This window comes from Theropithecus gelada, chromosome 1, assembly GCF_003255815.1.
Source record: "Theropithecus gelada isolate Dixy chromosome 1, Tgel_1.0, whole genome shotgun sequence".
NCBI lineage: Eukaryota > Metazoa > Chordata > Mammalia > Primates > Cercopithecidae > Theropithecus > Theropithecus gelada.
The window spans coordinates 206,854,049-206,868,918 of NC_037668.1; the positions used below are offsets into that span (position 1 = coordinate 206,854,049).

At 43.6% G+C, this 14,870-nt stretch overlaps 2 protein-coding genes across 2 annotated transcripts in view; both read right to left on the bottom strand.

The window, feature by feature from the left end:
- The window catches only part of PCNX2 (pecanex 2), a 311,805-nt gene that overhangs the window by 35,794 nt on the left and 261,141 nt on the right, over window positions 1–14,870 (bottom strand). The window contains exons 26-27 of the mRNA XM_025356806.1: window positions 9,266–9,519; window positions 1,795–2,028 (exon numbers count right to left, since the gene is read on the bottom strand). Coding sequence (XP_025212591.1) covers window positions 1,795–2,028; window positions 9,266–9,519 — 488 coding nt within the window. The remainder of the gene's footprint in view (window positions 1–1,794; window positions 2,029–9,265; window positions 9,520–14,870) is intronic.
- Window positions 13,176–14,176, bottom strand: LOC112606404 (developmental pluripotency-associated protein 3-like). Its single transcript, XM_025356828.1, has 2 exons — window positions 14,054–14,176; window positions 13,176–13,749 (listed from the first exon to the last, which is right to left on the bottom strand). Exons 1-2 carry the CDS (start codon window positions 14,174–14,176, stop codon window positions 13,375–13,377), a joined length of 498 nt encoding a protein of 165 aa, XP_025212613.1. The 3' UTR covers window positions 13,176–13,374.

Below are 14,870 nucleotides of genomic sequence, written 5' to 3' on the forward strand. Positions count from 1 at the left end.
ATGCAAAGGAGAGGCATGGTTGAGCAGGGAAAGAAGAAGAACTTGGATCCAGTGTGAAGGAGAGTCCTCTGTTCTCTAACAAGGAGCCCTGTGGGTTGACTGCTTGACTGTAAGTCCACAATCAACAACCAAATTAAAGGCATCTTTCAGCTTGGGCATGGTGGCTCATACCTGCAATCCCAGCACTTTGGGAAGCCAAGATGGGAGGATCACTTGAGCCCAGGAGTTCAAGACCATCTTGGGCAACATAGCAAAACCCCATCTCCATAAAACATTCTTTAAATATTAGCCAGGTGGCCAGGTGCAGTGGCTCATGCCTGTAATCCCAGCACTTTGGGAGGCCAAGGTGGGCAGATCACCTGAGGTCAGGAGTTCGAGACCAGCCTGGCCAACATAACCAAACCCTGCCTCTACTACAAATACAAAAATTAGCCGGGCATGGTGGTGTGCACCTGTAATCCCAGCTACCCAGGAGGCTGAGGCAGGAGAGTCGCTGGAACACGGTGGGGCAGAGGCTGCAGTGAGCCGAGATTGCACCACTGCACTCTAGCCTGAGCAACAGAGCAAGACTCCATCTCGAAAAATAAATACATAAAAATAATAAATTAGCCAGGCATGGTGGCATGTGCTTCTAGTCCCAGCTACCAGGAAGGTTAACACAAGAGGATCACTTGATCTCAGGAGTCTGAGGCTGCAATAAGCTATGATCGTTCTGCTGCACTCCAACCTAGGGAGAGTGAGACTCTGTCTTTTAAAAAAAATTGTCCAAAGTCAGCTTAAAAAAGAAAAAAAGGGAGAGTGGGGAGATGCAGGAGAAATTTAAAGTCAAAATATCTTTTGCAAGGAAAATAAAATAGTTTCACGAACCATCTGAGGAATGGACAGAGCCATTATGGAGCTATCGCCGATAACATCAATCAATTCTTTGAATATCTCAACTGCTTAAAGAGGCCTGGCATGAGTTAAGATTATTATCACACCTTCTTCGTGGTTGGTCTGAAGAAAGCAGGTTCTGCCACCTGCTTCTTCTCCCACCTGTTTTTAATCACCCATAAGAAATTCACAGAACTTGGCTAACGTCGTGGTTTGGTTTACTCTCTCTAGCACATGCCACATACTGCATCAGCTGCTGAGGAAGTTGTTTCTAACTTGTATCCCCATTTTCCAACAACAACCCGTGGACTCAGCTTTTCAAATCCTAAGAAGCAAAGTAAACCTGCTCCCTGCATTTGCTCGCTCCCCCTTCTCCTCCTCCCCTGTCCCCTTCTCCTCTTTTTGTAAACTGTCATAATTCTTGATTATATTTCTAAGAGGCAGGATTCACTTCCAGAAGTGTTCTCAGCACATAAGCAGTAACAGCACAGACACACAAAATAATGATGACAGAAGTTGAGTTGGACCATCTGATTGCTAAATAGAATTTTCATGTCCATGATTCAATACGTTCAGTAAATCCCCCCGATTTCAGCACAGATAGACTTGGTAGGGAAATCCCAAAATGTAATTTTAAACAAAGAAGCTTCAAATGTTTAAAAGTTATAATAGAGGCTTAAAACTTCGCTGGCCCTGAGCACTGCATAAAGGGATCTATACCTTCAAGTGTTCTTCACTGGAGACATGCCATATTGATTCTCCTATTTAATTTTGCTTACCTTCAATAAACATTATCCAAATAGTGCTTTTTTTCTATCCTCTATGTTAAAAGTCTACCATAGAATATAAGAAAGAACGGGCATTACACTGTTCTTTATTAAACTTACAGTCCATGCCTCAGTCCCCACCTCCCTGACCTACCTCTTGTGTTTTCCGTGCACAGTGTTGAATCCATTCTAGATAAACATTGCAGAAGCTAGCTCGTGTGATCCCCTGGAGACACGGGACGTAGTCATCATCAATGTTAATGTTGAACATTGCAAGGTCACGCTCAATGTAATGCCACTTGGCAAAGGGTTGCAGGGACTTCAGAAGTGACTCATTTTTGATCCAGGAGAGGAGTTTGGGAGACGTTACCATATAGTATATTATACTCTGCAGAGAAAAAGCAAGGTTTTGAGCCCTTACAGCTATTCTAAAGCCAGGAAGATTTTATTTATTAATTTAATCTTAGAAAGTAAATCAACCTCAGGAAAGTAAGAGACATGAAATCCTTACATGTGGTATCATTTGTATTTTCCGCTGGGTGTAATGCACAGAACTCATCTGAGACATTTCTAAAATGTCCTCTCTTAAGGGTTATCTTAGGGAAGAGGAAAGTGAGAAGAACGTAATGCTAACAGAATGGAACGGAACAGAATTTCTGTGATGAGGAAGATGACAGTCAGCCCCATCCCTTCTGAGAGAAGCACGCAGAAGCACCGTTTGCTGGGGTTGCTGTAGGCTTCGGTGGGTCCTAGACTAGGCTGATTCAGCTTAGAGACTGGGATAGACCTTCCTCCAGAGCCTTAACAAAAGAGTATTTAATGAACTAAAACAACAGGGTTTTCAGTTTGTTTGTTTGTTTTTTGAGATAGCAGTGTCTCTCTCTGATGTCCAGGCTGAAGTGCAGTGGCATGGCTCACTGAAGCCTTGAACTCCTGAGCTCAAGCCATCCTCCTGCCTCAGCCTCTAGAGTAACTAGGGCTACGGGTACAAGCCACCATGTCCGGCTAATATTTTAGTTTTTATTTTTGTAGAGACAGAGTCTTGTTGCCCAGTCTGGTCTTGAACCCCTGCCTCAGCCTCCCAAAGTGCGAGGATTACAGGTGTGATCCACTGTGCCCAGTCAAAACAACACAGTTCTTATGGAAAGTATTGACGATGTGAAATTGTTGTCACCTTCACACACTTAATCCTGAGCACCCAGACAGTGGACATCTGTGATATGTTCACAAGTAACCCATGTTTCCTTCTTAATCAGACACTGTACTTATGAGTCCCACTTGGGGAAAATGCCTCCCTTGGGCTTGATTATTCTGAGTAACAGCTTTGTGGAAAGCCATTTTGTAGTTTTTGAATAAATTCCTCCATCAAAAAGGCTAGCACCTGGCCTCAAGAAATAGAAATGGGACAGAGGAAATGAAAATCCAAGCCTGATAGCTTGGATCAGGGTGTGCTGCTGCGGAATCCCTGCCAGCACGCACCGCCTCTGCTGCTCCATTATAACAGAAAATGCAGGTGGTGCTTGGGGCTATTGAGACTGAGGGGCACCCCTGGAACGAGGCTGCACATCTCATCGTGAAATCATGAGGGGCTGGAGGGCTCACAGTGTTTGATGCAAGGAGGCAGGGATGTGTGCTCCTGTTATAAACAAACGCTTAATTGATGCTCTTCTCTGTTTATAAAAACATATTCTTTTTAAATGAGAAAGCAGAAAACGAATATTGGGTGGATGGAAACAAAGTCTTCAGTGACTGACACCTGTAAGTAGAGTGGGCTGAGAAACCCTTTTCTAGGGGAGCCCCCACCCTCCCTCTCTGGCTCTTCCCTCCGTCTGGCTGGGAAATAAAACCCAGAGCTCAAGGCCTCAGGTTACTTGGGTATCTGGTTTCAAGGTTTTTTTTAGGACTTCAGCAGGTGAACAGACAGTCTTTGATTTCCACTAAACAACTGCAAACACATGACTTAGGCTCTCTGCTGTGAGAACCAAGGACAGCCTGGACTTTGGGGAGGTTCATCTGTGGTTCATGGCTTATGCTCTTCCTTCTTTTGGGCACATCTTCTATTACACTCCACAGTCTACCTGTCCCAAAAATGAGGAAGTGGAAAAATGAAATCTGCAGATAATAACTAGAATTCAGTGGCGTGCCTGTTCTCCCATCCTCTGTAACACCCCGCGATAACCATCCCAGCCTCAGGGAGGCCTTCGACATAAGGAGGAAGGAAGAGAGGGAGTGATGGAGGAAGAGGTCAAGGAAGCTGAAGGCAGAGGTGGGAAAGAAAGACATGCTAATGATGTCCACGTTGCATGGCTGTGCTGAGGTTTAGAATGAGACAATGTATATGAGGAACTTAGCACATGGCCTGGCCCGTTGATATGTGTATAGGTGGAAAAACAGTCATGTCTTTGACATCTGTGACTTACCTACCCAGCAAGCAGGATGAGCGTGGGACTCAGAGGGGAGGCAGGCAGTGGCAGCAGTAGCAGTAGCCCAGGAGAGGTTGAGGCAGAGGGGCGAGGGAACGGGGATGGCATTAGGGGACAGGAGACCCGTTGTGTCTGTGGTGGTCACCAGAGTGCACATCTGATATTCACAAATAGAAACTTTGAATCTGGAGGGTTTTCTCTTGTCTCCTTGCTGGCTGGATCATTTAAAGACAGTTTAAGTCGTCGGCCCAAAGTTGCAAGCAAAAGAGAGTAACGATGCCCATGTCCACGAGCACCGCTTCTCAGCTGAGCGTTACAAAGGGAAGAAAGAAATTTGGTTTCTCTAAATATCTAGCTCTAGTGAACATCTGGTCTAGTTTTTCCCCAATATGGCCTAATCACATACCAGATAGGAATAACAAACAAAGACTGAAAGACAAAAGTGTATGTTTTCATTCATTGCTAGGGAGGAATTAACCCCACAATCGATGAAGTCAGAATAGTTAATGAGGACTTTGAATTCCAGAGGTTAACACTTCCTCCTCTCCGTCTGGCAAAACCCTGCAGTGCTGACTTCAGAACAGAACCCAGCTTGATGCTCAGCTTTCTAAATCACTGCACTGACACTTCTCACCAGGAGAAAACAGAACCACCCCAAATGCTTACAAGTCATACCCTATCTCCATTTAATTTAGGCAGAACTTCTGTCATGGAGACATAGTCAATGAACACTGTAAAATCTTTCAGAATCTGTCAGGAGGAAGTGGATACAACACTAAGTAAAACTGATAAGTTGGGGCACTGACAATGAATTGATGCGGTAAACCTAGACTGTGCTGAAGGCAGGGCCCCTCTGAATAAATTCATGATATCTGGCTCCTCCAGCAGGGATTCTCCTGGTTCCTCATTTTAATTGTAGATCGGCATATTCTTTCAGACAACTCATTCTAGGAAGGGGGGCCTGGCAGGCAAACCAACCTGTCGGGCTGTTCCCGCCTCATTCTGCAAGGCCAGTGATAAGCAGGTCTCCTTTCTAAAAGAACTGCCTGGAAACAATGGCAGCAGGAGAGCCAGGCCCACACAGAAAGCGGCAGATTCCTTGACTGCTAAGAGGGTTTTAAACACTAATAAATTGAAGAGAGATGGAGGAGGCACGAGGGAAAACCTCAAGTCGCCAGGAAGGAAATGATTTCAAATATATTCATAGAGGGTGGGGGAACTGACCCAGTTTATTAGGATATTTTTAAAAAATCCTTTTGTAGTAAAGGAATTATTTCAAATTTTTCTTCCTTTTAATTTGCCTTTCCAGTAAGAAAATAATAAAGGAATGAAATCAAACTCTTGAAACTTTAAGTAATTCAGAGCTACAAAGGCAACTTTGTTCACCCAGCAACCATACCAAAGAAGAAAATAATTTTTTTTAACCCCAAAATGCTGTTTCTTCTGTTCTAATAGGCAGTTAGCCCTCCTGAAATTTCCCTTAAGTAGCTGCAGCGGGGAATGAGTGCAGGTTCCGAGCCACCCCTTGCTGAATGGCAGGAAAGCACTGAGTCCTGTATTTGGAGGCAACCTCGCAGGATAGGCCCGGCAGTACCAAAGTGAATTAAACATGAGGGCACCGTGAGGCACCATCTGCCCAAAAATCTCAGCCCCATCCTGAGTGCTGACTTGGGAGTTAAGAAAATTCTTGTTTCTGTGGGGCACAATGATGTCTGTAGTAGCTCCAAAGCCTAGTTGTATATCAAATCACTTAGGAAACTTATTAAACAATATAAGTCCTTGTGTCCCAGGAGGTGAAGGTTGCAATGAGCCGAGATCACGCCATTGCACTCCAGTCTGGGCAATAGAGTGAGGCTCCGTCTCAAAAAAAAAAGTCCTTGGGTCCCAGCCCAGGCCCATGACATTTGAATGTGTGGGTAGGACATGGGGATGTGTAATTATCCAGCTCACGAGGGAGGAGGGGAGTCTGTTCCAGGTTTTCCCTGGCTCTGGCTTGTGAGAGGCGCCATGATAGGTAGTATACCCGTGCACTGCCTGTCTCTCCTAGCCTACCTACAACTCCCATTTTGCCTTCACTCTCCTTTCTTAAAAAACAGAGTGGAAGGCATTGTTTCCCCACAAGCCAGCTATTACCCAGCAGGTTCTGGGGGGCCCTCTTGAGCCCCCTTCCATTTGCACATGATCCTGGATTTGTCCAATGGCAAACTGTCATCTTAGAAATCATCTAGGGGACTGGGAGGCACATTTCCAGCAGTTAGGAAAAAGAAAGGTGAGTATCAACTAGCCATCCAAGGAAAGAAGGCATCAAAAAGCTGGTCCAGTCATGGAACCCCCAAGGCCTCTGTAAAAACCAACAGGGTTAGTCCAGGGAGGATGGACCGAGACAGGGCATCTCACTCTCACTACTCCTCCCTTCTCTCCCACTCACGGTGATCTGCTGGCCCCATGGTGATGGGTCAGGCCTGTCCACATGTCTGGTTCATGGAAAGACAGGGATGTGGCTCAATATTGAACCCCGTTCCCACCACCTGTGCCTGTAGCAAGCCACCAGACCCTTGCCTGAATTAGGATCTCTTCTGTCCAGACTGTATGGCCCAGACTCCAAATCTATGTTCCCTGGAACCTTTGTTCATTTAGTACAAAAAAACAAATTGGGCCATGCAATATATAGGTCATCAAACAGAGCTCTGAGGACCCAAAGAGGACTCAAGTGTGGCTTCTCTGTTTAGGGAATTACCATAAAGTGAAGCAGAAAAGGTTTGCAGAGGAAGGGGCGGTGAATGTCGGCCATGGCCCTGAAGGGCAGGAAAGCACTGGGCAGCCAGCTGGTGAGGAAGAGCTGTTGGAACTGAGGTTGGAGGAGAAGGTGCAGGCATGTGGGAGGGAGAGGAGGGTCCCTACAGGAGGAGTGAACAGTGTGCAAGCGTGTGGGGCAGGGAGCACAGGTAGTGTGTGCACAGTGTGTACACAAAACAGTGAGAGATGGGGGAAGAGGGGTGGGAAACACAGCCAGTAGCAACAGTGGAGTTCTCAGGGTAGCAGATGAAAGAGTCTAGTCTAATTCTTGAGGCAACAGGAAGATGTCAACTCCAGGGCTTATCTACACGGCCTGTCCAGACCTACACTGTTAGTCCTTGCTGCCCCCTTCCAGCCACTTGCTTCACTGGCCTGTGAGTCCTCTTGTTTACTCAGTCCCTGGATCTAGCTGTTCATGCAACCACCCCATCCTGCCTCCTGAAAACGAAAGGAAATACTCAAGCGACACTTTCCTTGTTGAGGGAGAAAACAGAGATGGCTAGTTACCATTGATCATCTGCTTTCTCCTTCTTCCGTGAAGGTACAATTTCATTCTGGGCTCATGGCCGCCCAAAGTACACTTTCCAGACCCTCTTCCAGGTGGCATGTGACAATGTTCCGGCTGACAGGATACAGTGGGGAGGATGCTGTAGCAGCTTCCTAGAACCTCTTTAACAGACACCTGGTGCGTGCCCTTGGTCTTCATTTTCTGTGTCCTTTCCTCTATCCCTTAAAGCCTGTAACTTAAATTGTGGAACTGAAATTTTGGAAGATGGTTGATGATCAACCATCTCAAAGTCCGAGAGAAATAAGCCTCTAACATGCATGCCACTCTTATTTCATGGCTCACTGCCAAATCGAACACAACTGGTATATTGAGTTTGCCTAGAGTTTAGAAACAGAAGATAGGCCATAACTCCCTGGTAGGCTTCCCAAATCTTCCCCCATTTACATTAGGTTGGACAAAACATGTGTAGTTTTGTATGAAATTTGAATATAATGTTTTGCATCTCTAGCACACACAAAGATGGCAAGCACAAACGGCTAAATCTGTTGTAAATATGCTGCCACAGAAAAGGGTTTTGCAAACATTTTGTGTAGCAATCACCTAGGCGGATGAGATCTAAGAGTTACTTACCCCCTGACTATCTTCTGTTTCCACGTAGCTTCAGCAGCTATTGTGGATTTTGGGAATCCCCATTACCCAGGCTGGAGTGCAGTGGTGCAATCACAGCCCACTGCAGCCTCAAACTCCTAGACTCAGGCAATTCTCCTGCCTCGGCCTCCTGAGAAGCTGGGACTACAGGTGTGCACCCCATATCTAGCTAATTTTTCTTTTTTTTTTTGTAGAGATGGGGTCTTATTATGTTGCCTAGGCTGGTCTTGGACTCCTGGGCTCAAACAATCCTGCTGCTGCCTTGGCCTCCCAAAGCTCTGGGATTACAGGCGTGAGCCACCATGCCTGAATTTATTCCAAATTTCTCAATGCCCTTTGTTAGCTGGTTAAAACTTTAGGTGCCATGTTATCTTTTCATTCTGTGCTTCCTCATTTCTGCTGGACCACCTGCCTCAGCACGCTGGCAGGGGCCTTTGTGGTCTCCGATGGATGAGCTTCCTCTTTTTGAATAGCATTAAGATGTGACGCATACCTGTGGGCCATCCAGGACTTCCACCATGCCAAGTCCCCCCAGACCTCCAGCACAGGACCCACAGCAAAGATCTCCTCCGCCACACGGCCCTCGCCTGCCCCTTCCCCTTCGGAAAACACCTCAGCCCCGATGAACACTACACATCCTCAGGCAGGTCCCACACTTGTTTTCCAGGAGACTTACTCCAAACTGCCATGATTTCTGAGGTTGAATACAGATTGGGCAGAGGTAGGCACTGAGCAACTGAAAAAATATGTTATTCTCCATGTGAGTTAGGAGGAAAGGCTGTCACAGCCAATTCTGACTGGATGGTTTAGCTACTTTTTGAGTTCTCCTTACGAACTTAAAATATAATTCTGGTTCTAAAGTGGACACTGTGCAGAGCATCTAATCTGACTCTTATAACTCAAACATGGAGGCTATTAAATATCCTAGTTCTAGGATATTTAAATTTGTCCTCATCATCAGGACAAGCAAATCATGCTGTGCTGGAAGAGACAAAGAAAACCTAGATAAGAAAACGAACTGCCTATTGGTGCCTAAGCTTAGGATATGACCAGGGCACAAATCTCAGGTTAAGGCAAAGCCCTCTAGGACTTTTCCAAAAGTGACAGTTCCCCAGATGGCTGGGCTTCCGATTCAGAAGCTGAGGATGAGAGGCTCAAAATTTAGTTTTCGACAGAGCTCTTTCGACGGAGCTTCCTGTGCCATCCTAGCATTTCTGCCTTAGACAGGTGTTTGGGAAACAGAGCAATACCTTGATGTAGTAGCGGATGAGGATCCTTCGGAGGTCAAACACCTGCAGCATGGTGGCCGCGTTGTTGTCCAGGATGCTGTAGCCCTCCAGGATGTACTGGGTCCGCGTGATTTCCCAGGTGAGCCAGCGGAGGTGAAAGGCAGCATTGCAGGACAGCAGGTGGGGCAAGTGGCCTGGTTTGCAGCAGCAGCAGCCTCTGTCATCCTCATCGCCCTCCGTGATGGCTTCCACCTCCCTCTGCTGGCAGTAGGTTCCTGGCCGAGCACAAACATGAAGGAAGTTTGATGAGAACGCATGCTAGAATGTTCGCTTCAATGGATTTCCCCATGGCTTCATCAGAAGGGAAGAGGCTGAAGGGAGTCGAGGAATCAGGAAATTTGTTTATTCTCAAATAAGTCCCCCAAAGAGTCATAATTCTCATAATCATGAACTCTCTTATTCACGCACATTCATTCTGAGTCTTTGTAGAAAATATATTTAAACCATTTAAAAATGTTTATGGAGCTATGAGCTAAATGTCAACACAGAAGAACATCATTTCAGTGGGAGGCAGTAGTTGACAAACAGGTTTTGAAAACGGTAGTACATACTAGCTACTTGACTTTAGTCCATTTATTTAACTGGTGCAAGCTTGTTTCCTCATCTGTAAAATAGGCTATTGTAAAGATGAAATCAAATGGCATATGCAAAGTGATTAGTCACCACACAAAAATGGTAGTTGTTCCTATTATTTTTACTAGATTGTGAGCTCCCTAAGGGCAATGCCTGGCAGGTAGAAATTCAGTAAACACACAAACAAATAAATAAATTGATGAGCTAGTGAATAATTTATTCACCAAATATTGAGTGTACCCAATGCACTGTGAATACAGTAATGAAAAAAATATATAAAATCCCTGTCCTTGTATAGCTTATCAGTTTAAGTTAAAGAAGACAGGCAAAGAAATAATACAGCAAAAAAAGGACTGGAATGACAGGGTGGGAATAACTATTTTAAATAGGGGGTCAGAGAAGGCCTCCCTGGGATGTCTGAGTAGAGAGCTGAAGGAGGTCGGGGGGAACTCAGCGCAGATAACTGAGAGAAGGGTTTTACAGGCAGACAGAAGATCATATCCAAGGCCTTGGGGTGGGAACATACTTATTATATGTTCCAGAGCAGCAAGAAAGTCTATAGTAGAGGGCACAAGTGGGAAAGCAGTAAATGAAGCAGAGAGATAGCTAGGGGCAGATCCTACTTAAAATGAGTTAGAGGAACAGTTGGATGGCTTTAGCTTAAAAGAAATGTAGTCTGGCTTATGTCTTAGGAGGACCACTCTGGCTTGCTGCCCAGAGAAAGGACTGTCGAGGGAACAAGAGTGGGAGCCAGGGCATCAGTTGTGAAGCTGTTAGTTAACCCAGATGGGAGAGAATGATGACTTGGTCCTGGGTGGTTGGAGGAAGTGGTGAGAAATGATAAGATTCTGGATATATCTGAAAGCAGTCTGATGAGATTTGTTGACGAATTTAGACATGGGATATTGAAAAGATGAGAAAAGAATGATGCTCAGGTTTCTGTCCTGAGCAGGATGAAGAATGAAATTACTATTTACAGAGGAGAAGAAGATTGCAGGAGGACCAGCCTTTGGGTAGGAGTGAAGAGAAGATCAGGGATTTACGTTTACATATGTTAAGTTTTAAGTGCCTAATATATAAAAATGGAGATGTCAGGGAGGCAGCTGAATTAAGGAATCTGGAGCTCAGGGGACAAGTCCTGGCTAGAGATTTATAAAATCTAGGAGAATTATTAGCATGTAGGGGCTATTTCAAATCACCTATATGCTAGCAAGAAAGTGTACAGAGAGCATGGAGAAGAGGTCTGAGAAGTAAACTCTAAGCATTCCAACATTTAAAAGTTGGACAGGTGAAGAGATCCCAATAAAGTGATAGAACAGAAATGGCAAGTAAGTTAGAAAGAAAACCAGGAAGTCCCAAAAGACAAGTGAAAAAAGAGTTTAAAGGAAGAGGGAACATCAGTTCCATCAAATGATGCTTACAGGTCAAATTACACGAAGAATTAACTGTTAGATTTGGCAGTATGGAGGTGTATGGTGATCTTTGCAAGACAGGTTGTGGGGGAATGGTGGGGGAGGGGTAGTCTCATGAGAGTGAATTCAAGAAATAACGGGAGGGGAAGAAGCAGAGACGGTGAATGTAGGCAACAATTTCTAGAAGTTTAAAAAATCTTTTTGACTTTATTATCTTTCTTGGCACCTTATTGCACAGGCTATGATCTCCTGTATGCTGCTGAGTAGAAGTGGTGAAAGTTGGCATTCTTGATTTTTCCAAAGAAGCATCATTTAGTTTCATTAATTTTCCTCTATTGTTTCTCTATTTTCCAGAGAAACCATAGACGTCCAACTCTTATCTTTAAAATTTTCTTCCTTTTACTTGCTTTGGATTTACCATCATCAGTTTTTTCTAGTATGAGGTGAAAACTTATGTCAGGGGTCACTAACTTTTTTCTGTAAAAGGCCAGAGAGTAAATATTTTAAGCTTTGTGGGCCACATATGGTCTCCGTTGCAGCTGCCTCTCTTCCTCCTTCTGCTTCTCTTTCTCTTCCCCTTCCCCTCTTCCTTTTAAAAATGTAAAAGCCATTGTAAGCTCACGAACCCTAGTTTGCCAAACCCTGGCTCACATCTCGATTTTAAACCTTTCTTCTTTGCTAATATAAACGTTTACAGCTGTATATTTCTCTCAATACATTGCTTCAGTTACATCCCACGTGTTTTTTTATATGCTGTGTTTTGTTTTCATTCAATTCAGTTATTTTGTGATTAACTTAGTTCTTTCTTTTTTGACTCATGAGTTTAGAAGCGTGTTGCTTATTTTCCAAATATTGGGGAATTTTTATGATGCAAATTTTTGTAAGTTTCAAGTTTAATTCCAGTGTTACTGGAGAATGAACACTTATTATTTCCATCTCTTGAAATTTATTGAGTGTTATTTGATGGCTTAGCACATGGCCTATTTAGGTGAATGTTTCAAGTGCTCTTGAAAATATCTGTATTCTGCTGTTGCTACGTGAAGTGTTCCATAAATGTCAATTAGTTTCAAATGATTGACAGTATCATTCAAACATTCTAGATGCTAATATTTTTGTGTGCATTTTCTATCATTTACTGAAGGTATAGTGTTGATGTGTTCAGTGATAGTTGTAGATTTTTCTGTTTTTACTTTTAATTCAGTCAGTTTTTGCTTCTTGTAGTTCTATTACTAGGTATATGCACATTTAGGACTGTTATGTCTTCTTGATGAATTAACTCTTCAATTATTATGAAATATCTTTCTTTAATGTGGTGATACACCTCATCTTGAAGTCTGATATTAATAAAGCTAATCCAGGTTTCCTATAGTTAGTGTTTGTAAGGAATATAATTTTCTATCTTTTTATTTTTAAATAGCACAAAGCAAAATAGGTGTGAGGGTTCCTAAGACTCTCCAGATCTTTATAGTTAAAACATCTCTTGTAAACAGCATGTAGTTAGGACTTGCTTTTTTATCTAGTCTGATGATCTCCAATTTTTAATTATAGCAATTAATCCATTTACACGTAATGTGGTTATTTATATGACTGAGTGAAAGTCTACTATTTTTTTTTAAAAAGTACTCAAATGTCAACTTTATTGTTTCTATATAAACACCTTTTTGTACTGAAAACTGTAAAAATAAGTTTGCTGTGATTGCAATCCAAATTTTTGAAAGCCAGAAAATCTAGTTATTATGCTATAGCCAAACTATCTAATGCTTTCTTTATCCACAAGTAACTTTGCTTCAGTTTCTTGATGTTGGGTTTCATCTCACTGACTTTGGGCTTCTAAGACACATGGGAATACTTATATCATCTCTGGGTCAAATCAAACAGTAGAGCTAAAGTTATTCACATACATTCAAATTACACAGATCCCTTACAAATTACTAGTATCATAGTAGGAAGAAAAAGATACAAGAAGAAAAACACATCCTAGAACTCATTAATATTATTGGTGTATAGTCTATACTAGCATAGCGTACCTTTCACAACCTGCTATATAAAATTACCAGCAAGAAGAAAAAGGTGCAAGAATAAGTTTTATGGCTGAAGTGGCTTGGTGTCATAATTCCCTATTCTAGCATTCTCAGAAGGATCCCATCCATTGGACACGCAGAAACTGCAGGGACATTTGAACGGCCTTGATTCCTTCTTAACTCCCTTAAGCCCAGTGTTTGTTAGTATTCTTTCATGCATACCGACTCTGCCGAGTAACATGTATCTGAATCTTGCCATCCTTTCTCTCTGCACAGACAACAATGTTCTTACTCTTCTCCTCCTGTAAAGCAAGTCATCTCTGGTTTCCCTGAGGATTGTTGCTCTTGCAGCAATTCCATCTATCACTCGATGGAGTGAATCTTCTGGTAGAGGGGAAGGGGATTCGTTACTAGTGTTGATAGTTAAGTTACTAACGTTCTTTTTTTTTTTTTTTTTTTTTTGAGACGGAGTCTTGCTCTGTCCCCCTGGCTGGAGTGCAGAGGCGCGATCTTGGCTCACTGCAAGCTCCGCCTCCCGGGTTCCTGCCATTCTCCTGCCTCAGCCTCCCAAGTAGCTGGGACTACAGGCACCTGCCACCGCGCCCGGCTAATTTTTTTTGTATTTTTAGTAGAGACGGGGTTTCACCATGGTCTCGATCTCCTGACCTTGTGATCCGCCCGCCTCGGCCTCCCAAAGTGCTGGGATTACAGGCGTGAGCCACCGCGCCCGGCCAGTTACTAACGTTCTTTATCAACATCTCGAAGCAGATTTCAGAGGCCCCTGAATCGTCCCGAGAATTTTCTTCGGTCAGCATTTGTGAAGACTCCGGGATGGAGGTTGGATTAAACTGCTGTGATGGGTCCATCTGCGTCTTGAACAACACTAAGCTTCTCCTGGATCTTTGAAACCAAGCAGAAACTGATGATTGACCCTCAAATTGCTACAAGGTAGCCCGGAAAGAGGCTGAAAACCAGAGCTCCAGTGAATGGTCAAAGAACCGACGTAAAATATAGGACCGGCTTCCTCTTAAAATACAGATAAGCCAGTCTTCCAGGATATTTGAATGTTAATAATCCAATGGTTAGAGGATTAAGGGATCCAAATGATTAAAGGTTAATGGGCGTAGTTTAGACTAGTAGGGTAGTTCTTCATCTGCTTTGCATTAAAATAATATGTCCTATGTCATATCTGCTAGAAAAATTTATAAAACGCATCTCTTTTGTTGTGAAAGTCTACTATTTTCCTATTTGTTTTTATTTTTCCAACTTTTAAAATCTGTATTCTTTCTAGTCTTTTTTTTTTTTTTAGATGGAGTCTCGCTCTGTCACCCAGGCTGGAGTGCAATGGTGAGATCTTGGCTCACAGCAACCTCCGCTTCCCAGGTTCAAGCCATCCTCCTGCCTCAGCCTCCCAAGTAGCTGGGATTACAGGCGCCCACCACCAGATCTGGCTAATTTTTCATATTTTTAGTAGAGATGGGGTTTTACCCTATTGGCCAGGCTGATCTTGAACTCCTGACCTCATGATCCACCCATCTTGGCCTCCCAAAGTGCTGGGAT